At 44.0% G+C, this 27,710-nt stretch overlaps 4 protein-coding genes across 5 annotated transcripts; 3 read left to right on the top strand and 1 right to left on the bottom strand.

Moving 5' to 3' along the window:
* Positions 1-3: 3 nt before the first annotated feature.
* On the top strand, positions 4-3,935 carry LOC125957814 (kinesin-like protein costa). The gene is made up of 3 exons (XM_049690796.1): positions 4-294; positions 361-525; positions 608-3,935. The coding sequence occupies exon 3, from the start codon at positions 622-624 to the stop codon at positions 3,925-3,927; it is 3,306 nt and encodes a 1,101-aa protein (XP_049546753.1). The 5' UTR covers positions 4-294; positions 361-525; positions 608-621; the 3' UTR covers positions 3,928-3,935.
* A 279-nt stretch (positions 3,936-4,214) lies between these two features.
* On the bottom strand, positions 4,215-21,402 carry LOC125957823 (gastrula zinc finger protein XlCGF28.1-like). Of its 2 annotated transcripts, none has more exons than XM_049690807.1 (5): positions 20,804-21,402; positions 5,653-6,071; positions 4,984-5,580; positions 4,676-4,916; positions 4,215-4,610 (listed from the first exon to the last, which is right to left on the bottom strand). In XM_049690807.1, the coding sequence occupies exons 2-5, from the start codon at positions 5,872-5,874 to the stop codon at positions 4,312-4,314; spliced, it is 1,359 nt and encodes a 452-aa protein (XP_049546764.1). In that variant the 5' UTR covers positions 5,875-6,071; positions 20,804-21,402; the 3' UTR covers positions 4,215-4,311. The 2 variants fall into 2 exon arrangements, with proteins under 2 accessions (XP_049546764.1, XP_049546765.1); XM_049690808.1 differs by having other exon boundaries at positions 5,674-6,071.
* On the top strand, positions 7,089-15,451 carry LOC125957809 (uncharacterized). The gene is made up of 2 exons (XM_049690778.1): positions 7,089-7,194; positions 7,920-15,451. The coding sequence occupies exon 2, from the start codon at positions 7,960-7,962 to the stop codon at positions 15,415-15,417; it is 7,458 nt and encodes a 2,485-aa protein (XP_049546735.1). The 5' UTR covers positions 7,089-7,194; positions 7,920-7,959; the 3' UTR covers positions 15,418-15,451.
* On the top strand, positions 16,954-25,585 carry LOC125957821 (Y+L amino acid transporter 2). The gene is made up of 8 exons (XM_049690805.1): positions 16,954-17,106; positions 20,067-20,766; positions 22,891-23,109; positions 23,210-23,480; positions 23,566-23,686; positions 23,757-23,960; positions 24,056-24,205; positions 24,275-25,585. Exons 2-8 carry the CDS (start codon positions 20,472-20,474, stop codon positions 24,509-24,511), a joined length of 1,497 nt encoding a protein of 498 aa, XP_049546762.1. The 5' UTR covers positions 16,954-17,106; positions 20,067-20,471; the 3' UTR covers positions 24,512-25,585.
* The last annotated feature ends 2,125 nt before the right edge of the window (positions 25,586-27,710 follow it).

Here is a 27,710-nt window from a genome sequence, read left to right as displayed (position 1 = left end):
CGAGTTTAGAAATCGCTGTAAAAAGAGGGAATTTTTTTCATTTTTAACATTTTTTCGTGATAAAAAAGGTGCTAAAAATGCGTTTGCAATTCCCCCCGTTGTTCTCGTTGGAAAAATAAGTCCGGAAATCGCAAGAACCGTCTTGGAGAACCACACCGCAAAAGATCCCCAAAAAGACCGAGCTCAAACCACGGAAAAGGATTCTAAATCCTTTTACAGCGCTGCGGGAGAGGGCAGAAATCTGCGACCGCGATTCCGGGATTCTCCAACGAACACCATCGGATACCGCATCTCGTAAAAGCTTTAAGGTTCGTGATTCCGCAAGGATTAGCTACCCTAACGATTGGCTTCTGCTTCCAGCAATCATCACGGCAAGATCTTCTGCAATTAGGATTACGGAAAGCCCAATCCGATTGCACCCAATCGGTCCAACACACATCCGGAACATCTGTTAGGACATGTGGCCTTATTAGCCGGTAAATCCTCGCCGAAAAAGAAGAAGGACACGCAGCAACCCGATCGATGGTAAAGTTCTAGGCTGGGCAATTATTAGCGTGGTGTAATTTCCCTCTGGTTTAATCATTCCGTTTCTGCATCATGCACCTAGATTTGGACCAGACCATGAACGTACCGGTGAAGGTAGTGGTGCGGTTCGCACCAACCGCACCGCGGCTACAGCAGCAGGAGGACAACAAAACGGTCGTGCCACCGACATCGAGACCGGAGGACCAAGAGGTGGATGAAAACTGTGTACGGTGTGGCGATGGTCATACGTTCCGGTTTTCGCACGTGCTTCGCAATGGAATCGGTAATCAGGAACTGTATTTCGAGTCGATTGCCGGTTTTATGGAGTCCGTGCTCGAGGGTTACGATTTCTCCGTCGTCACGTACGGTGCGAAAAGCACGGGGAAAACCTTCACCCTGTACGGTGGCCCGGGAGGCGCGGAATCGATCGGTGACGAAGGGATTGTGTTGTGCTTTGTGCGGGATCTTTTCTGTCGGCTAAACGCTCATCCGGAGCGAGTATTTTCGATCAGTATTGCGTGGAGCGAGATCACGGCGGAAGGCGATGTGCTGGATGTGCTGGAGAATGCGGCCATGGTACAGTGTTTCTCGGTGGAGGATACGTATGCGCTGCTCGGGCTCGGGATGCATCGCCGGAATGCGGAAAACCACAGCATACTGAGCTTGGTGCTAGAGCAACAGTGGACTTCGATCGGTGGTATGAACCAGCACCGACAATCGACGGTTAGCTTTTGTGATTTACGCGGAACGGAGCGTGCCATGGCGGACGAGGAAGCGTATCCGATGGATGGTGGGCTACGGAAGCTAGAGGACATCGTGATACGACGCAGCGATCAGTACAATGACTCGGTATTGACGGCTTTCCTGAAGGATTCGTTCGGAGGACGAGCACAAACGTTGCTGTTTCTTTGCGTCGATACGACTCAACTCGACACGAAGGCGACGATGCGCGATTTGGAGTTTGGTGAGCACGCCGAAGAGATCGTGAACAACGTCGTGATGAACACGTTCTCCGACAACAACGTACCGGTGGTTCCGTTGAACGAAGATCTCGGCGGTGGCAATGCGAATCTCGATGGATTGTACTTTGCTTCGCAGCAGTGGGTAAAGTTGCTGAAGAATGCGGAAAGTCTCTTTACGAAGCTGTTTAGCACCTGCGAGCTGAATCAGACCGAGCGTAGTCAGATCGAGGAATGGCTGTACCTGAAGGCGGAATGTGACGATTGCTTTAGTTCGAGCGATATGAGTTTGCCTACCGGTGCGCAACCGAATGCCCGCATGTGTTTGGGTCCGATCGAAGAGATTGACGAGGCGGAGGATACAACCCTCCAGAGCAGTGGGAAGGAACAGTTTCAGTCGGATAACGAGAGCGATTCCGATCTCTGTACGCACCTGACGGACGTTAGCGAACGCATCCAGAGCTACATCAAGACGTTTCAAACCAAAACGAACCAACTGATCACGGACAAGTATCAGGAATTTTTCCAAACACATCCACCCGCTGCCCCGGCCGGTGATTCGGGAGAGCACGAGGAAAAAGACGCTACCACACCACCAGCCACCGGAGACGGAGCACCGAAAACCTTCGGCCACAATCCGGCCAGACGAAAGTCGATCTTCGATGGTGACACGGTAAGCAGCAACGAGCTGGCACTCATACTGCCGCTGAAGGGGGAATCGCAACCGGTCGCAACCGCACTGGACAAGAAGCTCGATACGCTCGGTAGCAATTTGCGTATCTGTCAGGCCAGTATCGAATCGTTCCACGCGCAGATCGAGGAGGTTCGCCGTACGATCACGCTGAAGCAGAAGTACATAGATGATTTGATAGAAAACAGCGAAACGCGATCGGTCGCCAAGTCACGGTTTAGCAAGAAGAAGCACAAACTGGAGGCCGAGTACGAGAAGACGAAGAAGCAACTTCGGAAGGCGGTTGTCAACGGTACGGACAAGGACGAGATCAATCGGCTAAAGAGCCACACATCACATCTCGAGCAGCGGTTAAAGGATCTCGAATCGATCGGTTTCATAGCGGGTGAGGCGGGGCACAAGAAGAAAAAGCTTCAGCAATCGATCAAGGATTCGCAGAAACAGCTCGAGGTGTTGCAGCGGTTGCTCAAGAAGGAACTAGACCGTCGCGAGGGGTTCGAGAAGGAGCTGGAGGCGGTCCAAAAGGAAGCAGCACGTACGGTACGGTCCGGGAATGCGGGCGCTGGAACGCTGGAGTTAAACGAAAGCCGCAGCAAGATCCGCAACATGAACGAACGGATCTCGCACATCGAGCACGTGCTGAAGGAGAAGTCGAGCAACTTGAAGCGCTACGTAAATAAGCGTAGCGCCGAAAAGGAATCGCTGCGCTGTGAGATACGCAATCTGCGCCGAACGCGCGACCATCTGGTGGAGCAGCGCTGTCAGCTCGATCGTAAGCTGCGCGAAGATAAGCGCCCTTCGTTCGACGAGGAGCGTAAGCTGGTCGAGTGCGATGAAGCGATCGAAGCCATCGATGCAGCGATCGAGATGAAGAACGAGCTGATCTGTGGGCGGCGTAGCATCGATACGGATGAAAGTTTGCAACGGGAAAAGGGTGAACAGATGCTGATGGCGCGGTTGAACAAGCTGTCGGCCGACGAGATGCGCACGCTGCTGTACAAGTACTTCCAGAAGGTGGTCGATCTGAAGGAGGCAAGCCGCAAGCTGGAGCTACAGTTCATTTCGCTCGAACGGGAAAAGGACGCCTGGGAGTGGCAGGAAAAGATACTTACCAACACGATCCGTCAGACGCGACTAGAGAAGGAACGGTCGATCGTGGCACTGCAGAAGCAGCACGAAACCAAGCTCAATCTAATGCTGCGCCATTTCGCGGCCGATACTTCGGCTTCGATCTCGAGTACCCTACCGGACGGTACGCTTCCACCGTATCACACACAGACGGCGGCAGAATTTGTGCTGGGTTCGGGTGCTGCTGCGCGCTACCATCACATCAACCACGTGCAGTACGATACCGATGCGCAATCGGTGGTTGACATACCAGCACTAAGGGCTGGTGGTCACACCTCCAAGCAATTGACACATTACAAAGGGGCAAGCGGAACTGCCGCCTTACCGGTCGCTGCAGGACCTAGTGGTACTTCGCTTCGCGGAACGGCACAGGCCCTGGAACCGGCTCCACCGGCGGTGATCGTTGCGGTGGAGAAGGATCAGCGACCGAAGAACAAGCTGTTCTCGAAGTTACAGGTCCTATCGCGCTATCATGGTAGCGATAAGCGCAAAATTTTCCAATCGGACATCCCGCAACAGAATCTCAAGCAGCTACAGGTCGCTTCACGTCCCTCGCTAACGAAAGTTACGCGGGAAAAGAACAAAATCATCATTCAGAGCGACGGTGGCAGCAGTGGCAAGTGAAGGGCGCATATGCTTGGCAGCTCTTGGATTTAGCGCTCTCTTTCTCCCTATATCTTCGAATCTCACACATCCTATCGCGAGCTCTCTGTTTGCATCTGCATTTTGCGCATAAGTGCTGTTTGAGTCCCTGTACGCAAGACGGAGGGGACCATAGTTTCCTTCCGAAGCGGTTTGTTTAGTTATCTGCTGAGCGGTAGGTGGAACTAACCACAAACTCAGCGAATAGATGCGTGTTTTACACTAGTTCCAGTAAACAGTCTCTCCTCCTCTCGATACTCTGATTCCCAACCCGAGATGAATGTAATAAATGTCTATGTGGTCATTATGTGCTAAAAGAAAAGCGTTCGCGTTCTCTTCCTTACGGTACTGTACGCCCGAATGGGACTATACTATTGGGTTGATTTTGTCTTCATCGCTGCACAATTGACCATCGCGTTTTACTGTGGTTTCGTACCGCAGTGCTGGCGTGCCCATTGCCTTGGCATGCGTTTTCATGTGCGTGCGAAGGGCTACGAGCTGGATAAACCGTTTGCCGCACTCCGTACACGCGTGTGGCCGTTCGCCGGTGTGCGTCATCACGTGATGTTTCAGTGTTTCCGCTTTCGCAAACGATTGGCCACAGTGTGGGCATTTGAACGCTTTGATGCCCCGGTGCACTATGCGCACGTGTCTTGCTAGATTTCCTGCAATAAAAAGGATCCATTATTGCTCAATTGCCGGAGACTCGTTCTCGGTGGTGACGACGCACCTGAACTGGTAAACGACTGGCCACACGTGCTGCAGATTGATAAGCGCTCCTTCGTGTGGTGATTGATATGTATCCGAAGCTCATTCTTGGTCGTCTTTTTCATACCGCAGTGTGGGCACTCGTACTTCTTAATACCCTGATGGCGCATCATGTGTATCCGGAGTTTGTTGCTGTTGACAAACTTCTTCTCGCACATCGTGCACGCGAATGGTCGATCACCGGTGTGTGAGTAGGTGTGTGCCTGTGTAACAATGGCAGACTGGAATGCTACAAACCCTTACAATAAACGTTATTAGTATGTGCCATACCTTTAGTGCGCCTGCAGTTGTGTACGATTTGCCACACTGCTCGCAGATGTATTGCTGAGGCTGGGGGGCCAAATAGTTCGGATCATGCGATTTCCGGTGTTTCCGCATGTTTGCTACGGTCGTATAGGTAAGCTCACACCCGGGAAAATCACACGGAATCTTGGGCTGCTGCTCGTCCGTGTGCTTATGGCGTATGTGCATCTTCAGGTTAAACCATTTGATAAACTCCTTTCCACAGATCTCGCATACGGCAGGTTTTAGGCCCTGGTGTTCCCTCAGGTGGCCATTGAGTCGGGTTTGTGTTTTGAACTTTTTCTCGCATTTCGTACAGGCGAACAGGAAAATCCCTCGGCCGCGGTTGGGAACGGTGGTGGCCTCAACCAGCGCCTCACAAACTTTGCCAGTGGGCACTTCCGACGATTCGTTGTTCGATTCATCTTCTACGGCATCGGTTACCACCTCCTCGTCATCGTTATCGCAGGATTGGGTATCGAGCTGTTTCTCTTCTGCCGTATGATCGCGATCGGGACTGGGACTGACGGATTCTAGGCGCAGATCCTTTTTCTCGTCGGGAGCTTGTGTTTCGTCCGCAGCGATCTAGTACGTAGTGAAAATTAATTGTTTAGAATATTGAATTACCCCAACGGACGGAGTTTTCTTTACATTTACCTGCATCAAAGACTCATGTACCCGAATACATAAGGCACGGAATTGTTCCAACTGCTGCAGCTTCTCTTGGCAATCGGAGCAAACCAAGCGCGCCGCCAACACCTCCGACTCGTGCACGTTAATCGAAGTGAGGAGGAAATAAATTTCCGAAAAGTTAGCTATACTTTGCATCTCACCAGGACCACCGTTCGGTTCTCCACAGGTTCCACAAAGGATATTCATTTTAACGGAAACAGCCAAATTCGATACCGGCCTTCGCGGTTGCTACCAAAACACACCTGAAGCCGAGTCCACACCCATCACATTTAATAGCTGAGTTGTTGCAGTTTTGACTCGATTTATTCCGTTCAATCGACCGTTTGTTTTTTTGTATGTTTGCACTTTTTTTCTTGTTTCGGTTATTGTTTTAGAGTCGTTAGCTAAAAACGTGTGGAAATAATTTCAGAAAAGAAATGGAAAAGTTGGCCTGAGTATTGCTTATTCTTACATAGTCCACTTTTTTACCTCTACAGTGCTGGTAATGTCTTTTCGAACAAAACAATGATGTGCTTATTCCGGCGAGGCGTTAGTTGAAGCCTCAATCGTGTTCAACGATTTTTTGAGGTTCGTCGATTATTTCCCCGAAAAAAAGTCTGTTGTCACCAGCAATAAAGCGATCGCCTGGGTGATTTTCTTAGGCGATAATGAACTCGAAAATGAAAAATCGATCAACCGTGGCAGCAACTCCGCAGTTTTCTACGATGACCTCGATTGAGCCCTGTCTTGGCAGTGGACGCGGTGGAACATGTGCCTTCGAATCCATCTGTTCATAACACACCCCCGGAACTGGCCAGGAAAATATATTCCATGGAGATTCCGTCAGGACTCAAAACGACCGACACACGAGATATCGCTACATTGCAATGGCTACGTTGTGCTTTCCGCTGTCCTTTGTATAATTATAACACATATACTCATCACTTACACCTCACATTCCTCCCTCACCTATTAAGTTTCATGAAAACATTGGGATTTTCTAGATCGTTATTTCTGGATGGATGTTCTTTAATTACGATAAACGTAATTTATGCTTCAACTACATCAATTCCCAAACGACAAACCCATCGAAAGTGTTCTCCCTAGATTAGAAACGTGTTCCGTATTATACTGGTGATTTATTTTTCGGAATTTCCTTAGCCTTTGGCCATCTTGCGGACAAAACTGCAAATCACTAAGCCACGGTTCCCCAAGGCATAGCTTCCAGCTCAACATCAACGTGATAAGGAATCAGAAAGATAGCGAGGAGTGGTAATCAGCGAAAATGGTCAAGAACCGACCTTTGATCGTAAGCGATCGGTTCAATTTACCATTGGTTGAAGATAAAAATGTACAGAGGTTCAACGTTAGGCGTATTTGACGTTATACGTTATAAGTTCATTTTTGCAGTAGCCGTTATACATGTAAGGCATGCTTTAAGGTGGTTTACGTTCAATTACCTAATCTTCATTGGTATTTAAAAAGTGATTTAAACGTCTCAAGGAGAAATAATAAAACATACCAAAGGTACGTAGCCCAAAACGAAGTGCATATGATCGATAAACTTCTCACCTAGTAATTGAGATCGCTTTGTTGAAGAAATGAGTCACAGGCTGTGTGTTACATTGAACAGAAAGTGAAACTAAACGGTAACAGGAGAAAAAAGAATGAATAATTTAAATTCGCCATAAAAAAATAAGAGTAACTTATCAGAAAATGTATAATGAAAAATAGGTTTTTAAAATTATCAAAGGCATTAATAATTAACTTAATCGCATCTTTTGATGATCAATTTTTTATTGAAATATTTTTCACGAACGCATACTAATAGAGATTTCTCTCGAATAGCTTACAGCTTAACATCAAAGAGATAAGGGGATCGTAAAGATAGCGTGGCTTGATGATAAGAACCGACCTTTGATCGTAAGCGATCGGTTCAATTTACCATTGGTCGAAGATAAAAATGTACAGAGGTTCAACGTCAGACGAACTTGAGTTAATCGAATAACTCGTACATTACATGCTAAAGCATGTTACAGTTGTATAAGGGTATCGTTTAACTTGGTTGACACTAAGTGATTTTAACGAACTGGGCAATTTTTGGCAATCGTCTAGTTTACTAGGTCGAATAACTGCTCGTATCGGGTGAACAAAGTATTTAGGATTCTTTCACCTTTAATAGTAATTTGAAGCGTACGAGTAACAGCATTAGCCACCTAAATTACCGCATTCTACTTGTACCCTTTTTCTAGGCACACAGCTTTCCTGAGCTACATACGATTGAAACGCGCAATGGCGAATCCATGTTCATCGAAACGCCCAACTGGCAACAAAAAGGGCCAACAAGATTCCTCCAAGATCAAGAGCAATCTATCAGGTCTGAAACATGCACTGCATGGGACATCGTATCAGTTGAAACTTGGAATTGTTGTTTGTCTGGCGAGTGCTAGAAAATTATTAGTACCAAACAGCAACTTCACCTTCAAGGTCATAGCAGAGGATCCTACGGCCGGTAAGTTCGATGACATCGTGTATACCTTTCGAGAAGGCGACTATACAGGAACGCTGAAGATTCAAGCGAAACATAAGCTAAATAAGAGTGCGCTGCAGGATGACGGCAGTAAAAAATCTTCAGAGATTCAAGGAAAACCCAAACACGAATCGACCGGCCCCAAGATTACTTCGAACGATTTCATAGCGGATGCAAAAAATGATTTTTATATCGAACAATACTACAAATCGTTCCGTGATCAACAACCACAAACAATTGAAACTGGTCTGGAAGGATTAATCATCTGCACCAACGCGGTTGTAGATGACGACGCTCAAGTAATGTGGGCACCAATCGACCCAAAAGCGACATCGCTGGATTTCTACATTTCAACGTTATTCCGTCAAATTCGAGGTACTTGTTATCAACTTAAAACTCATTATAAACGTGCCATATTAGCCAAACTGATGATCAATGCAATGAAATCAAAGGAGGAAATGGTATCCTGGCAAAACCCCCTCTTCAAAGAGTATCGTGGGGCGATCCTTAGTATTATCAATAAGGAAGACATTTCAACGAGTGTTCCTTCATTCAAGTTTACAGACAGGTTTTTAGACTCTTCCTTCGTTAACGTTTCGCCAAGCTATGAAGCATTTAGAAAGGAGTTTGAAGATCAATACCGACAAGAATTTCAAATCGAAAGGTCTGTATGGGATGATTTGAAAGAGAAACGTGTGTATGTTTCGGAAGCCTTTCTGTCGGATGAAAAAAATCAATATTTTTCCTCAGCTTCATTTCCAGAAGACAATGTGGATGAATCTTTTAATTCCTTCTGCGAACGATTTCGTTTAGTTTGTGACACCTTTAGTGAGCATGGTCTAGATGACGCAATTTCAGAACTTTGGGGAAATTTGCATTCTGAAGGTAATACTAGTCAGGGGAAAAGGTGTGTAGAGACGAATTTAGTTACTGAGAAACTATTCAAAACGAATTTTGATTGGTTGATGGATCCATTTGCCAAGCCGTTACATTCAGATGATTTTAAAAATGATCTCGAGAATATTCAAAGCACATTAGCACATATTAAGTTAAAAGGTACCTCTGATAAACTCCGCAAGAAAGTAATGGGTTCGTCGTTTAGAATCCGCCCCGCAGCTCTTCAAGCATCGGAGTTGTATGAGCAAATTGAATCTGAGACCCTCTTAGAAATTGAGGCATATGATATCCAATTGGGAGTAACGCTAATATCAGACATTTTGGCTATGCAACGTAAAGATATTCATAATGCTTTATTGCTCGACGATAAGGAATTCGTTGATAAGTCGACAGTAGCAGAAAATGTTTTTAGTACCTCTGAGAACCTAAGCTGTTTGATCATTATTTGCCATGAAGCGTTCAAAACGGTTCAACGTATCGTACGAAGATGGAAAAAAGAAATACTAAATACCCCTACAAAACAAGTTCTTCTTGTCAGGAAAGTATTTGAAACTTCAGTTGATCTTAACTGCTTTTGCATTCGGGATGTAACCGACGAATCATGGAAGCAGTTCCTCGATAAAAGCATTCCTTTTTGCGGTACAACCATTTTGGCGGCCAAACTGTTTCAGAACAATTTTGCTGAAACTTCCCTCGAAGAATTTATCCAAGAGTTGGACTTCGGGAAGCAAATGAATGAACAAAACCCAATTATTCAGACATATCAGGAAATTGAGAGCACGTACGTTCAACGTGGTTGGATCGATCAGAAAACAAAACTACAGGCAGAGAATCTATATAGATCAGATCGTGGCAAAATGATCGACATCCTTAAAGACATACGTGAAATGCAAGAAGAAAAAATTAGCTTCGTGGAAATAACTGAACGCATAAGGAAACTTTTGACATTCGATTGTATTTTCACAGAGGCAAACAAGCGAGGGGAAGCAATGGAACTTGCCGGTGGGGACGATGTTAAAAAGGTTTTGATATTATTAGGAGAAGCGGGACTCGGAAAATCAACGAGTCTCACATGGTTGGCTTGGCATTTGTGGAATCAAAACCCGGCTTTCTGGGTTATTCGATGTAACCTATCGGATCATTGTTCCGATTTTAAACCATTTTTACAAAACATAAAGAATGGGTCTGATATAGTCATCGATGAAAATGAAGCGTTGCAGCTGTTGTATACGCTTATTTATTCATCGCTTCTGGGACAGAAAAACGCTCAGAAATGCCCGGAGTGTTTAGTTCTTTCTTATGGAAAAGTAATGTTGAACGTTGAACTGATGAAACATCATAACTTGTCGTTACACAACTTAATCCATCTGTTGTTATTCCAGGAAAAGTTTAATGCAGGTGAATTGGTGTTGCTGTTGGATGGGTTCGATGAAATAGCTCCGCATTACAAGGATGTGGTGTTGAAGCTTCTCTTTCATTTTGATCAATTTAATGGATTAAGAAAAATGTACCTCACAAGTCGTCCTTACGGCTTTAAACAACTATTTAAAAAGGCATTCAAAGAGCTAGCATTTTTTCAATTGAAACCTCTCTCATTGCAAAATAAAGGCTCTATGCTATATAGGATGATGAAGAGGAAATTAAATTATACGAAAATAGACACTGAAGAAATAGTAGATTTCCACAAAGCGTTGTGTGTTTTGATCCTTTATTATTTGGATGAAATGAGCAACGTTCCATTGAACCTGATGATGTCAGTGGAAATGTTTTTGGAACTTGCTGAACGATACATAAACTGTCCTTTAAAAACTGTCAACAAAGAACTGTTTGAAGCAATGAAAGACAGGTCCAAATCATCGTTTATCATAGAAAAGTTCGTGGAAATGAAAATCCAGTTAATTTATTGCAAGTTTGGAGCAAAACAAGATGCAGTTGATAATCCTATTTTAATAGACAAACATAAGGAAGAGATAGAAAAAATAAAACGGCAGCATGGACTTGTAGCATTGTGGGTTTTGCTTAGCAAAGATGAAGTAGAATCTATCTTATCAGCATCTGAGATGTGTGAGGCAAGCGATTGCATGGAGCACATACAAGAAGCCAGAGAAAAAACTGGCATTATCCATGGAATTAAGGACGGTACACCAATTTTTATTCATCGAACATTCGCCGAGTATTTGGCTGCTTGGTGGGTTATCCAGCGACAAATGGAAGGGAAGCATAAACGAGAGATAAAAATATCTAGTCTACAGTCGTTTTGGGAGGAAAATGGCCTACGAAAACATGTTGATAAAATTCTGGCTAAAGACCATCCTCTTCATCTTGCAGTCATTGAGCACGATTGGGAAACGATAAAATCATTAGTTTCCGGAAATCTTACTACTTTCAATGAAAAGGATGGTGGAAATAGGACTCTATTACACCTTTTGGCATGTTATGTGGAATTTAAATACTGGGGCAACTTGTTACCCAATTTTGTTGAATCAAACAAGAGTTTATCTGACATGATAAGAGTCAAAGAAAGATTATTTGGTTTCACTGCTTTTGATTGCGCGGTCCATATCAATGTCCATTTCTTGTATAACCCTACCGAGCACTCCGAGTTTATATGTTTTCTTTTGCATCATGGGGCATCAATAAACATAGGTATTCTGTATGAACAGTTAGTTTCATCTGGACAAGTTAAAATTCGCCAGGCTGCAAGGTATGCCAAATACGCTATGGAATATCTAAGCCGACGAGCAATTGAGTATGAATCTGACGATGTCGGTAGAAACATGAAACAATTTTGTCATAATGTGGCGCAGGTTTTGAACAATGAGTCATCCGCACATATCGCAGGACCATTCAATCGGCAAAATATCTCGAGACATGAGCATTGTTACATAGAACATTCCATCTTAGAATACATTATCGAAGAAGATTCGGTTTGGATGCTAGATAGTATAAAGCAACAGATGGTTGATCAAGAGCAATTCGTTCACATGGTAAGAAATTCATTGTTCGAATTGGCGTTGGAAAAGAAATCAATTTTTGTGTTAAGCTTTTTTGTTCAGCTTGATGCATCCTTGTTAAGTCACGACAATCTTTGGAGATGCATACTAAATACTGTGGATTTAAATTACACAAATGAATTTAAATGTTTTGTCGATCTGTACATTTCTCAATTAACTGTTAACATTAGCAATTTTAAATCGTGTTCAAATGAAAGCAATGATGATGATGATAATGTAAATTATTTTCCTAATGCAGTTGTTGAAAACGATATCTACATACTTGACCAATATCTTCACAAAGCATTATTGAATATTCCAACTGAAATCACAGTCGATATTGTGAATAGTAACAAAATAGTTTTGGTGTTAGTTTTAACCATAGTCAAACGAAGACCATCAATGTTGCGGTACTTGAAAGAGGCCTTTAGATTGAATCTTACTGTCGGTTTTATTTACTATCTTGCAATGATATCCCACAAATTGTTTTCTAAACAAAAAAATAATTTAGAAAGAAATGTAGAACAAACATATGAATATCTCCTGACACAGGCATCAAGCATAGGGGACATCGAAGGGAATAAAATTCTTCGACTTGCCCTGTTAACTAACCTTTTTAAATTCTCTAAATGTCTAATTGAGCGATACACTATCGATTTCCAAGCTGTTGATGAGTTGAATGGATGGAATGTGTTCCATTTATGTGTTTCACGGCCACGCTGTGATGACGATAATGTTCTGGACACAATGCTAGAATTGTTTCGCTGCATGTTTAACAAAACTGAGATGAATTGTTTTCATGTTTTTGATAAGAAAAAACGATGCATTCTGCATCTTGCAATCGCAAATGGCCACAAAAGTATAATGGAATACATAGTGGCTCGGAAATTAGATATCAATTATTTGAATGCCATAGAAAGCCTAGGAATGGATGCCTTACCAAGTTTAATATTTTGCTGTCGTGCAATTTACAAGATATCAAATTGTCTCCTAGAAACGGAGTGCTGTCGTGAAGTGCTTTCTAAGCTACTCAAGCAAATTTCTAAGATTTCATTTGCAAACCCTGATGAATCCGCTGAAAATGCAAATAGAATTTCTTTGTTACTTCAAGAAAATGTCGTAGAGTTGTACAAAATTGCGGCGGATTGCGGTTCCCTATGCCTGATATACTATTTACATCGTGACTTTCGTAGCACGATCGTGTCATCGTTTCATGGTAAAAATGGGTTAGAATGCATAAAAAAGAGCTTGAATTCATCTGATTTTCGGTTGTTCCAATGGATGGTTCGTCAATATTGTATCGACTATCACATAAAAAATCGTAACGAAAATGAGACGGAAGAGCAATTTATTTACGACATTTTTGACAAATGTGATGCCGAAAGATTTGACCCACGCAGTGTAGATACACGTCAAATATATTACTACACTGAGTTGAGCTATGGTGTAGCAGAATTAACGAATAATAAATCAAAGGAAGATTTATGCATTATAAAGCTTGTGGTCCTCGCGGTGAGCCTCACACATGAGCCAGCCATCAGGTACTTGTGTGATACATTTGCTTTAAACATCGATCAGAAGTTAATGTTCTTTATTATGAAAAATGCACACGCAGCCTCGTGGAAAAGCAATGAATGTATGTTCTGTAAGGCTGATTTTGATTCAATGTATAAATATCTTTTCGAACGAACTTCCAATCTTTACGAAATAGATGCCGATGGTACAAATTTGTTACATCTTGCAGTTTCAAATAGACTCAACTGTATGGCCATTTTCTTGATTAAGCAAGAGATTTTCAATATCACGACCGTTAATAAGCAGAACGGGTGGAATGTCTTCCATTACTGTGTTTCGCGAAACTCTGAACAATCGCTTGAAGTTTGCTGTATCGAAAATGAATATTTATTTCATTACATGCTAGAACGGGTGCTTAAGAACGATGAGAGTACGGCCGATGTTACGGTCGAAGAACTCTGCTTCAAAGCTAATGACGGAAGACAGAGTGTCATTCAAGTTGCGGTTGAGTTTGGATACGTAAAAACGGTGGAGTACCTCATTCGCTTACGGCTTGGAATTGACGAAATCGACGAACAGAAAATATTGAATGTAAATGAATGTGAAAGATTTAAAGAATGTTATGATTTGCTGCAGCAAATGATAGAAAAATTTCCATTCAATGCACAATCTGAAAAACTCTTAAATAAAATAGCCAAACCCATTGATAGGTTTTTACTAGCAAATATTAAACATGCAAATAAAGCAAAGAAAGTAGATACCTGTCGAACAGCGATCAAGTATAGATCTGTTTCAACATTGGAGTATCTGACCACGGAGTACTCGCGTCAAACGAGCCAAGCATTGGCTAGTAGCTCTAGCAGAGAATTGTTTGGCTGCATGATGGAATGCATCCGACGAAACAGAAACAGTTTGTTCAATGTGCTAGTTGATCACTATAGCACCTTACCAGATATTCAATCTAGCATGAAGGTTCAATATGAAACATTGGCTCGTTCATTTTTTAGACTTCTTGGTGGAGATGCCGAACGTGATCCATCACCTATTAAATCGAAATTTTGTTACGATAGCGAGATTGACGAGGGCCTTATAGAGTGGTCAGTACTAGACCAAACGGACCACAGAGTGTCCAAATACCAGGGTTGGATACCGTTGCTTATTCTGTCACTGGTGCATAAGAGGCTCGTAATGACACAATACTTGGTTGACAAACTTAAGCCTATCTTCAATAAATCGTTAGTTATAGCAATCATGAAAATGTTTAACAGAATAGAACGTTTTGACCATAAAATTTTGATTTATGAATTCCTAGAAAGCGCGTATGAAAAGAAAACTAGTTTGTTGCATCTTTATTGTGCGGCTGGGGACGAGCAGATGGTTCGATATCTTATGAGCAATTTTGATCCCAGTAGAATTGAATCGGATGAAGGGTGGAATGCCGCTCACTATTGCGTATCAGAACCGATGTCTTATGACAGCTGGAGTAATACTTTAAAATTATTTGTATTCCTTATGCATAAGAAGAATGTGGACTGCTACGGTGTTTATGGTCGGAGAGGTGTAAGTGTTCTGCATTTGGCTGTGGAAAACGGCCACAAACGAATAGTCGAACACATAATCCGTGATCAATTGGGCATAGAAGCTAATGGTGATATACAAGATACGTGGAACTTAGAGAAATTAAATGAATTCATCCTTGAATTCGAACGAATTATTTCACGCGCCTGGAATTCCAGGCCATACTATGACGACATTTTACGAAAACTCAATGATCGCAAAATGGAATTAACAGCATTCAAACAATTATTCTATTAAAGGTTATATTAAAGGTATTGTTCTATTAAGGTAGTTAAGTTCGTCATCTGACTTTTGTACAAATTGGTATGCCTGGAAAATAATAAAATTGGAAAGATACAGCATAAACATTTATAATGGTTTGTTACTTAATCAAGCATAAATCTGCGCTTTGCATGAACGTGAAAGAACTGTTTGCCATTTGATCGGTGCATACCCTCCTAGAGGTTTGGGTAAGTAAATAGAGAAGAATGTTTTATTCCACCATCTCTTTAAAATGCCGCTCTTGATATGCTGTATCTGATAAGGAATCTGACGGTGTGCCGGCTTCGGCGAGAGCTTTGCTACCATCAATGAGGGAGTTTCTCGGGCTACAGATAAGGAGTGTTTAATCTTCAACTTACTTGTCTGTGACGTGTCACTTCAGCGCAGTATTATCTTGACCTGGAGAGCGCTTCTTCACGTTTCCGCACGCAGCTAAATGAAAGAAGGAGCACAGGGGATGCTACCGAGAGACAACACCAGAAGGAAGGTCCTAATTTTCTGGTGCAGTTCTAATAAGTTGTCCTATATTCCAGAGTTGCGTTTTATTGAAGCATTGCGATAAATCGAAGCGTTTCTACCAATCTTCAGGTCAAAAAACAGAAAATATTTGACTAAAAAGCCCCAGAATACTGCTTCATCGCCCAGAAAAAGCAACTAAAAACAGGTCAACCGTTTTTCTTTTTTAAGTGGGTTTTAGGTGAAGTCATGTAGAAAAAATGGATCGCGATGATTAGAAAAATGAATGAAAATTTTGATTTAATTTTTTTTTAAATTAAGTTAAGTGTTAAGTTCGTGCACTTATTAAGGTTTAAAGCATCTTGGAAAGGTCCTGTTCAATTAAAAAAGATTTGCTCTGGAAATTTTGTGACTATTTCACGAACTAAATTGAGTGGTTTTTTATTCCGGCACGTGGTAGTATTGGTGCAGCCCGGCACAGAAAGCATAAAGCATATTAGGTTGTTTCATAAGTGATTGCGTTTTTTTTCTTACAGAAGTAACTATTTTTATTCAAGCGGGCGGATTCAAGCAAAATTACAAATCCACTTTAACACTTGTGATTTGCTTTTTGCTTTATGAATTCGGCATTTTTTTGAGCAAATCATCACTATATTTAAAGTTGCATTGTTTATAATAATAGCACTAGAAAAGGATCACGCTACATCGCATACATTTTTTCGATTTTTGCTAACCTCCTTGTATGGTAGAACTTTTAAGGAAAATGACACTGTGAAATCGGACAGTTTTTCATCATAAAAACAGAAAATCTATGACCGATGAATCCTGAAGAAGCCAACCAAATGGCAAAAGAACTTAGAGCACATTGATATTTATCATTGATTTACCTTCTCGCTAAGAATTTTAAAAACGGTATTTAATCAAAAGAACATAATACTCATGAAACAACCTAATAACTTAGGATGCTGGTATTGGTGCCGCCGGTTGTTCCCCGGTTTCCGTATCAGCTGCCGGGGGCGCCCGTCTACGTGTGCAACCACCACCGAACGCTCAGAACTCCCGGCGCACGCGGTCTCGCCTTTCGTTGTTTATTGCATTAGCATTATGTTGTATGTTCTAAGCGTGTGATTCATCCGACCGGACGACGACGAGCTGGTCCGGATATTATTGTGTTCCGTTCCCGTTAGCACCACGCACGAGTCTCGCATGGTAAGTCCAATCCTGGGTCCGTTCTCGGTCGATTCGTTCTAGCACCGAACCGGAACGAAGAAGAACGCTTAGAACCTCACCTCGGATGCCAACAAAAAAAAAAAAAGAAAAAAAAACCGGCGACGGATAGCGTGCTCCGGAGCGCGAAATGTGAGAAGTTGTGTACACGTGGTGCCGCAACCGCAGACGATGGAAATCGATAAAAAGAGCGCAAAAGCAACAAGCGATGGAGGCAGATGGGAGTTCGCCGACGCGGCACTTTCTATGCTGCACTGCAGTTGCAACCCCGACCGACCCTCTCCGAGAGGATGATTTTCGGAGAAATCAGGGAAAACTCAAATGGAGCTCCCCATTGGGGTGGATGATTAAGTGAAACCGGAGAAAATCGTTAAAACCAAGCGCCTGCGGTTGGGAAAAGCACATGGAGAGCAAAGTGAAATGGTGTTGCTGTCTGGAGGAGCCCAGAACTCTTCAAGTATAAGCAGGCTGTGTTGCGTGAGGTGATCGAAATGTTCACCTGGTGAGATGCCTTCTTGCGAAATCTAGCGGCTTCTGTGTTTGAGTTCATACTGGCATCGTATTGCGTCAGACGAAAGTGGTCCATCGGCTTTAACACGGGCTCCTTGCCTTTGGAATATTCTTGTGGAGTGCGTGGATCCCGATTTGTGCAACATCCTTGCAGTCGGGCAACTAGCACGCTGGCCGTGCTTTTTCTGATGATGTGCACGTGCTCCCGCCCTAAATCCGTCGGCTCCCGGCTCTTGGTTGAGTTGCAGACTGGAATCTAATCGACCGAAGCAACAACTTTGCTCGGCTGCTAATACGTCGCATATACTGCGACCATTTCCAATTGCCCAAAGCAATCTACTATGGCCGCGTGGACAATGGGAGGTACGCGTATACGTGGCCACAGTGGCGCATACACGTTGGGGCTAATCAAATCTCATTTGCTCCACTAATGGGCTGAAGTGGCGGGGACCGGCGAGAACGCCGTAGGTTCTTCTTATCCGATTTGCGCACCCGCCAATGGCAGTCAGCCACGAGACGCAAATTCACACTTTTCAACACACGCGCGGTTCACATTTAACGCGGATGATCGTCGCTACCGGAGTCGGAGAATAGAGGCGGAACCGCCGTCTTGTCCTGTCCGTGGCACACTATGCGAAGTGCGCAAAGTTTGCATAAATTCTATTCTGGTTGGTATACAAAGGAGGAGCGAGAATGGCGCATTCTTGGACTCCGTAAGTGCTGATTCGGAGAGCCGATTGATGGCGACGTAGCGACGAAATTGGTCCGGAATTTCGGTTTCAGACCATGTGGCGGTGAAGGGGTTTTCGGGAGGCACCGCTCGTTGCCGGATCGTCGGATGAAAGGCCGGAACGACCGCGCAGCTAATGAAGATGTCGGCACGATACGCACCGCAAGCCGTGGAACGCAGGGAAGCCATGTGGTGGATGATTTATCGCCCGGCCCTCGGCAAAGTGGATGTGATTTTGATTGAATTATCCGGCCTAATGGATGGCGTTTGTGTGCGGTGGCTTGGTACGGTTCCGATCCGGATTCCTGGGAGCTGTATATCGGGACTAGACAGACAATAGGTTGCCACAGTATCGCTCCTTTGGCCTTGATTTCTACTCAGAACCGTTCGAAGATCCTTCTCCTAGACAAACTAGGATGTTTGCCACGTGTAAAAGCGTCTTTTATTAAAAAAAATTATTTGGCATGTATAATTCTCTTATGCCTTAAAGCTGCATGTGATTGAAAAACTATCCTGTGAGTTGGTTAAGCGGCCTTTACACCCCGAATTTTATTGATCAATTCCTGTGTATGACATGGGTTGGGTCAATAATTGCTATCATCTGACTGTAAACATCTATTTTCTATAAAATTAATCATTAGTTGTGGCGGCAACTTGTAACCTTCGGTAGATTTTTTAATGAAACATGCCACATCCTAGATCCTGAAATTCTCAAGTTAGTTGCTTCTGCTTCCTATTACTTTGATGGCTATTAGCCTATAGTACTTAACTAAACTTCCTTCTGGTTTATTTGTAGACTCCAGAATTGTGTAGTCATTTATCTGTAATTTAAAATCACATGAAATATGTTCCTTTTGAAATTTCTAAATCAATGGCCTGGAACTCTGTAGCACTCAACTTTCGCAAAAAAGTATAATTAGTTAAACATCTGGCGACAGACTCGTCAGTAGGTCAGAAAGGGATGAAACAGAGGAAATGTTCCCATTTAAATAGCACAAAACCCGTTCGTTTTGGGGTATCCGATGACGCCGCCGTCGCCTAAAGTGCCGAGCATGCGGAACGAAAACAAACAAACCGAACATACACGGAAGTGCTCGCCACCAAGTTCAGCCCGGTCACAGACTAACGGCTTAAACACACTGCCACGGTGTATATTGTTGGAACTGGCTCTCCACGCATTCAGCAACGTTTGCTATTTGCACTCGCACCAAAAACAGAGGGGGACAAACGAAGCGTGGTGCGTGGCGTATATGTGAAAGCACCGGAATTAAATAAGTACCGGCGAGGCCGACGTTACGCGATGATCGTACACCGTGCAGTGCACACAGGGATACGAAAAACGTTCTTTTTCGATTTTTTCTCGATTGATCGTATTTCGGATGGCAGCAGCCATCGTTGCGGTTACGTTGGATTTGCACACTGCAAACCGGTGTAGAACCGCAGGTACCGGAGAGGTTGTCCTGAGCACGAGGTTCGTATGTGTTCGTCCGTTACAAGAAGCCTGCAAAATGATTCGTACAGAGATTGGTCTGCACTGCGCGATCAGTCGATGGTGTTGATCCCGGCTGAAGACACAGCAACGATCACGGTGCTTGACTGGTTGAGCTTCTATTCGATTACCATTTGGATGGGATTATCTAATTGCTCTCTCGATCTAATTATCGCTTTATCTAACTCATCGTTCTTCTGTTACTCTTTTTAGATTTACGCAATCACTAGCACCAGCAACGGGATTAGAAAACTTACGGAAAGAGGGAATAGAAGCAACGCACGGAACGGATCTACACACATACACCATTGCTACAGCTGACAGCCGGCATGATCGTTCTTCTATCGATCGTCATCGAAACTCAAGCAAAGTGGTGCTCTATGGTGCTGGCCGGAATCAATTGCTAGCCGTAGCGTGTGTGCCTTTTATCGACACCTGGTGATGCGTGGGAGGTGCGCCGGGAAGCCTTCTTCAAGTACTTTTATGTGCCTTTATGCTCTGCCTTACCGTGTGTGTATTTTGCCGGAAGTTTTAAAGCCGTGCGTGGAGGTAGTGGTAGTGTTACGGTAGTGGAGGTCGTTGTGTGGTGTGTCCCTGGTGGCGTGTGTTCCGATAACGATGGCTAAGGTGGGCGATCTAGACAACCGGCCAGCCCAGCAGGGCTTTCGTCGCGAAAGTGAGGAAGCGAAAATGGCAACGGAAGGGGCTGGTAGCGACGGTGGTATTAAGATGAAGAAGGAGCTGGGCCTCATGGACGGAGTGGCAATCATCGTCGGCGTTATAGTCGGTGCTGGAATATTCGTCTCTCCGAAGGGTGTCCTGCTCTACTCTGGCTCGATTGGTCAGGCGATCATCGTATGGATACTGTCCGGTGTGCTCAGTATGGTCGGTGCGCTCTGCTACGCGGAACTTGGTACGTATTTAATCTTAGATTCCGGTCCGGTACTTACCTCATGTCCTGCTGTTTGGTCTCAGCTAGGTCTCTGAACTCATGAACCGTTATCTCCCATTCAAATGAGATAGTAGCGAGGAAGTTTGGAGTAAATTGAGGAAAAAAACCTCACAACCGGGCACATATTACTCAAACTGTGCGGCATACATCGAAAGACACATCAATACCGCAATACCGCGGACAAACAGCATGACCGTTTTACCCCACAGTGATTGAAGCGACAGCGAGTGCTGATAACGGTTAATTGTTACTTTATTTGGTGGAAGTGGTTTCCGATGTTGCAAACAGCTGATAAGGGAAAGCAACAATCCCACCGGAACACATTTTCAGCTGTCGACTGTAGTTAAATGTGTTCAGAGCCGTTTGTGGCCTTCGACATCCCTTGGAATCATTTGTAAACCTTCTACACAATAAGTGTTGTTTTTTGGCCCTGTTTGCTCTTGTTGGAGTGATTGGTGCTTATTGCTTTTCTTACATTTTCGGTTGAGCATTTTGCCTTTTTTCCACTGACTCAAGATCATGAAACTATTTTACATTATCAATTAGCTTGTTTACTTATTTTTTAAAATTTATGTTCTTTGTTATTCCTGCAATCCTTATCTACTACTGTGTCCAAAAAGTAAGGTGACACGGTGTCCAAATTGCCCGCGTAAAAGGATATCTTTAGTTTTATATTTTTTATATGTTGTCAGCACTTTTATTGACAAACATGGCAAGTTTCACGTCAAAATATTCACTAGTGTTTGAGATACGTATTTGTTTGTGAACTGCTAAAAGTGCATTCTTCGTTTTTCTCCATGTCGCAAATTTTTAAACAAAGAATTTGCATTAAAAATATTTTTTCTGCTGCAAATATACCAATGCGAATAGTACAGAATGTCTTTAGTGACGATACTACGTCAATAAAAAATATTTACACTTGGTGGAAAGACTTCCAGGAGGGTCGGGAACGTTTTGAAGAGGAAGAACGCTCTAGACGACCACCAACGACAATCGATGCAGTTCACGTCCAAAAAATCCAAGATTTGGTGTTGGAAAACCGTCGATAAACAACAAGAGACTTTGTTGATGATATTTGCATATCAAACATATCCGATAATTACATTTGGAAGGATGTTTTTCGTCTTAAGCGCGTCAGCGCTCGATCACAATAATGCACCATCTAACACTTCGTTGATTTTCTGTGACTTTTTTGCCAATATTTTCACTCATATCGTTCCGATAAAACCGTATGCGCCTGATTTGGTTACATTTGGCTTCTGGCTATTAGACAAGCCCAAAATTTTGTTCCGGGGACACTGCTTTGTCACGATAGAGCAGATTCAAGCCGCTGCGAAAAAGATGTTGAAGGCTATTCCTAAAGACGACATTTTCGCGTGTTTAGAAGACTGGAAAATTCGTCCGCATAAGTGCATTGTGTCTGGGAGGGATTACATTGATGGCAAAAAAATTGATTTGGAAGAAAAATTAAGGAACTTTCAAAATACATCCAATGTCACCTTACTTTTTGGACACAGTAGTATATCCCGATAGATGCTTATTTTCTGTTCCAAGATTTACTGTCACCGACTTTAGTAGTAAACTCATTGTTAAAAATATTGTCTATCGTCCTTGATTTGCTTGTTTACGCTTATTTGATTGCTACCAAGTGTAACCATTGGAAAATTCAAATTCCTGTTCAAGCTTTTAGAGCAAAATTAACAAAACTCTTACCATTGTATAAAGCATCCAGACATCCAGACAAGACACAGCATATCGAAACCCTGCTGTTTGCAATGCCCCAACCGGCCGCCTTGTGCTCTGCGCTACCGCTGTGTCGCGGAATGTATCGTGTCTGATTATTGGATTCTTCGCTTTCGGCCAATAAATCTGCCTGTTTTTGAAAGCTACAAAATATGTTCCCATCCCTCATAGCCTTCGAAAGCGCATGCATGCTGTGCCCGATGCTCCTGCATTTGGGCCAATCATAAGAACCGGTTTTTTGCGGCGAACTGATGCATCCTTCCTGGGGCCACATTCCGGGACGGAGGTTTTCACATGAAATTATAATGTTTTGTCTGTCCCCTTTCCTGACATCTTCCACAGGAACGATGATACCGAAGTCTGGTGGTGATTACGCGTACATCGGTGAAGCATTCGGACCATTGCCCGCCTTCCTGTACCTGTGGGTTGCCCTTCTGATTCTCGTCCCGGCCGGGAATGCAATTACCGCAATCACGTTCGCGCAGTATCTTCTGCAGCCACTGTGGCCCACCTGTGAGCCGCCCTACGAGTCTGTTCGTTTGCTGGCGGCCGTTATAACCTGTACGTAGCCGGTACAACTTCACGTGGGTCCGCCAACGTGTATCATGAAGGGAAGGTCCTTAAGTGTTCGAATCTTTCCTTTTCTTTTTATCACCTGTAGGCTTGTTGACGGCTATCAACTGTCGCAATGTGAAATGGGTTGCACGGGTAACGGAGACGTTCACCGGGATGAAGGTGTTGGCCCTACTCGTCATTACCGGTGCCGGTGCTTATCATTTGCTGAGTGGAAATACGGAGTTGCTTGAATCACCGTTCGCCAACTCGAAAATACAACCGGGATTCATTGCCGTCGCCTTCTACAACGGATTGTTTTCGTACTCGGGCTGGAACTATCTGAATTTTGTGACGGAAGAGCTGAAGGATCCCTACCGGTAAATAATCATACAACTTGTTCTACGACGACGACGACGACGAAGAGTAAGCGTTTTAACTCTCTGCGAATGTCTTTTGTTGCAGCAATCTACCGAGAGCCATCTGTATCAGCATGCCTCTCGTGACCATCATCTACGTGATAACCAACATTGCCTACTTCGCCGTGCTTCCACCTGACGAAATGCTTTCCTCGCAAGCCGTGGCGGTACGTAACGAAACTATGGAATGCCCAGGGGGTAACCAATGTCCTTAACAATGTTTCATCGTTCCAACAGGTGACCTTTGCAGAGAAAATGCTGAGCTTCATGGCCTGGACCATGCCCCTGTTTGTGGCTTGTTCCACCTTTGGCTCACTGAATGGTGCCATCTTTGCGTCTTCGCGACTCTTCTTCGTCGGTGCTCGAAACGGACATCTTCCAGCGGCGCTTTCGCTCATCAACATTAACTGTCTTACACCGATACCTTCGCTTCTGTTTTTGGTAAATATGGCTTGTAATTGCTTGAAACAGTTATTGGCCCGTAACTACGAATAGAACTGTTTAATGATTTAAACTCTGTCCTTGCTCTTCCACAGTGTGCCCTCACCTTGTTGCTGCTATTCATTCGAGATGTATTTGCGATCATCAACTATGTCAGCTACGTGGAGATTCTGTTCATCTTCATCTCAGTCGCCGGACTTTTGCGGTTACGACAGAAGGCACCAGATACTTACCGCCCAATCAAGGTCTGAACGGAAAACCATCGCCACCAATCAATACTTTACATTATCGTTCCCGTGGTTTCCTTCTTTCAGGTTTCTCTCATTGCACCAATCGTGTTTCTCTTAGTGGCTGGATTTTTGGTGATATTTTCCGTGTTTGAGTCACCGATGGAGGTGGGCATTGGTACCGCGATTATTCTGCTTGGCATTCCGGTGTACTACGTCACGATCGGTAAACCTTGGAGCTGGTTAACGGAAAAGTCGCAAGCATTCAACACACTATGCTGCAAGCTGTTTCTATGCATGCCCAACAGCGAAAAGCTAGACTAAGGTGCTTGTGCTTGTGATGTTTGCACAGGTGTTACAGGCATACAGACTACAGGGGGCCGTTGCGCAGGTTTAGGTTGTACATCACTCTCATGTACGTTTACAAATGTAACTGAATGCGAAACGTATGGACATTACGAGACGCAATCTCTTCTCGTTCCTTATCGATCGGGTTAGGACCGCTTTTGCTCACATATCAATCATCATCATTACAACTCATGTAAATAAATGTCTCGCCTTTCCATTCCGATACACAACGCCTTGAAGTAGAAGTGCGCTATAGGAAGCAAACGATTGCTCAAAAGCTGGTTGCTGGTTGATGCTGCAACAAAGTATAAATTCGAATTTGCAGTCGATTTCGATGTTTGGATTTCAGTAACCAATTAGTATACGCACAAAATGAATCGCTCAACAGGCCCGCACCGTACAATACCGAACAACATTAGGGGATCAAGCGTGGCATTAGTAGATAATGCATCTCAAAGTTTCTCAGCAAAACACTACATGGAATAAGTGTGAACCGGTATGGTAGTACAGAAATAGACAACAACAGAATTGCTAAGACTGCTATCGACCTTTTTTGCGATGGAGTTTTATAGGATATTTATCGATTGTAAGCCAACGCTAAGTTATACTGCTAACTATGAATAAACCTTCCTATGGATGAATGCGAATCTTCCGCGTGGTTCATGCTTCACTTGTCCTTTAGTTTAATTTATTTATCTGTTGCAAATGTTTGTTTTAATAGTCAAGTTGAGAGCCAATCACTTTCTCCCAAAACTTAAACAGTGCACCAGGTGCATGCATGTTTGATCGCTATTATGTTGGCTATTTACAAAATTACGTAAAATTTGTCACCATTCTGTTACCTCGCAAGACTCTAACTCACATTCGAGCGTCACATAACAGCACAAGGCCGAGAAGCATGCGATGCGTCCGAAGTTTCCTTGTTAAAACATGACGTGACAGTCACAACCGTTTCGAGAAAAGCATCAGAGGTGGGGATGGTACGATGGTTTAATAATTAAAAGTATCACATATTTCTTCCGACCCTCATTTTCTTGCCTTTGGTTGATTTCAACTGAATCACCATCAATTTGATACCGATTCCATTTCGTAAATTCGAAATGATTTTATAGCGAATCGAAGCTGCCTGTAAAAATAACTGATTATTCATTTGGCACTCAAATTCGATTGTTTTAGTTTATCGCTAATGAGGCTAGGCAAACTGAGTAAAACAGACTCAATTCGATAGCCTTATTAACTTGTTTATAACGTTTTAGCTGTACTAGTTGAATAGAAAAATGCGATCAATGGTAAAAGGACCAAACCACAGCGTTATTATCTAAACCGGCGTTATGCGCCGTTTTCTACTAACCCGAAGAGCAGTATATGTTTGTACGTGTGGGCATTAATAAAATTCCACGAATATGTAGCAGATTATAGTAGAGAGAGGATAGCACAAGCAGTATCAGTTTATTTGTGCAAGATCCGTTTTAAAATGCTTGCAAATGTAATAAAACCAAGCCAGGCTCCTGACTGCAATCCTAATAAATTCAATTGATGAAAAAGATGTGTGGAGGACATAACACCATCACCGAAAGGCAACGTCTCTTTAGTATTCGTGTTACTCCAATTAAGTTGATCTCAGCAAAAGTTCACATTTCCGTGATGCTGGCTGTTTTATTAGCCGGAAATTATGACCAATCGCTTTTGGATCCGCTCAACTTCGCAAGCAACAATGTGGCTGAATACATTTAACGCCTCTTTACTAATCTCCAAAGAGACGTCATGACGCATGTGGACCACGCCGCTCTACGCGGATCGTGCATTGGTAAACTAGAAACGTCGCATTCAGAACCCGGCGCGGATCCCGCGCCTGCATTGCCCATTAATTAGCCCAGCGCATAAATAAATCGCAGCTCTGCTCGGTCCGGCCTGTCCGGGCGTACAATTTTGGATTTACCTTTCGCAGAGGCAACCGATAGCAGGCGACGTAGCAAATCCAGCAACGAATGGACCTACGGGAAAACAGAATCATCGCAAGAATACTAATTGAGTTCATCCGGGGACTGGCAGATTGATGCGAGGGTTGGTATTCACGCTTGCTGGTTCTGATTTTTATCATCAAAAATGCCCCTCGCGAGGTGAAGCAGCCCGTCCGTCCGTTGCGGCTAGAGCTTATGGCGTCATAGTTAGCGCAGCGATGCTCCGACTATCGGCCACACTACCGTTAGTGGAGAGGTTTCCGATCTGCCCGTTTCTGAAGAGGGACGACGGACACCACCTGCCCTAAAACCCATCCCCTACATGGGCTGGCCGCGAAGAACTAGCGCTACATATTAATTTTCTTTGTGTCAACGGCCACGGACAGCGCTAGAGTCCGTGTCCGTGTGTTTCATCGCGTTCGCGCCAACCCCTACGGCATGCGAATTTATGAAATTGTATCAATTTGAGTTAATCGAATCACGACGCGGATCTTGCGGCCCAGGGCAACGGAAGGATTGACGGACCGTAAAAAAAAAGGGAAGGCACTGATGGGTGGCAATCAGCGCGCCCTGAATTCGCCAACCACGTTTACGTTCAAGAACCAACATTGTGGCCGCAATTTTCATGTTCAGTGTCACCGTGTCACTGTCATCATCGGTGTCTTCCTAAGCTAACCCGGTGATGCTTGCGCTGCGAGATGTCGTTCAGCAACGCCAAGGACAATCTACCGGTCAACCCGTTCGTCCAACCGGAAGAACAGCAGATGATGCGCCTCTACGGCCGGCTGGACGATAATATGAAGTGACAAAGATACACAAACCTTCACCCCTGCAGAATTGATCGCGCCGGTTTACGGGGTGTGCACGAGAGCACCGGTTCGTGTGCAGTATGTAGAGAGACAAAGAGAAAAGGAGAGAGAGAGAGAGAGAGAGAGAGAGAGAGAGCGCGAAATTCAGATAAGCGTCGGCTCACTTTACGATCCCCCGGCATTGCCGGTCAACAGCCGGTTCCCACCACCGTTGGGACGCCTGTTTACCTTGACGACCTGGTGGCCATCCTAAGTCTACGCCCCGTGCGCTGTTGTTTGTAGCGCCACCCCAAACGCCACTGAACCGGTGATCTTTGAGTTCCGGGGGATTTTCTTACTCTCGCTGAACCTACTGTCGACCGGTGGAACGCGGTGTAGTCTGTAAGAACGATGTATTTTATGGAA

This window comes from Anopheles darlingi, chromosome 3 (genome assembly GCF_943734745.1).
Source record: "Anopheles darlingi chromosome 3, idAnoDarlMG_H_01, whole genome shotgun sequence".
NCBI lineage: Eukaryota > Metazoa > Arthropoda > Insecta > Diptera > Culicidae > Anopheles > Anopheles darlingi.
Note: the sequence above shows the minus strand (reverse complement) of the source record. Positions and strands in the feature narration are given on the sequence as shown.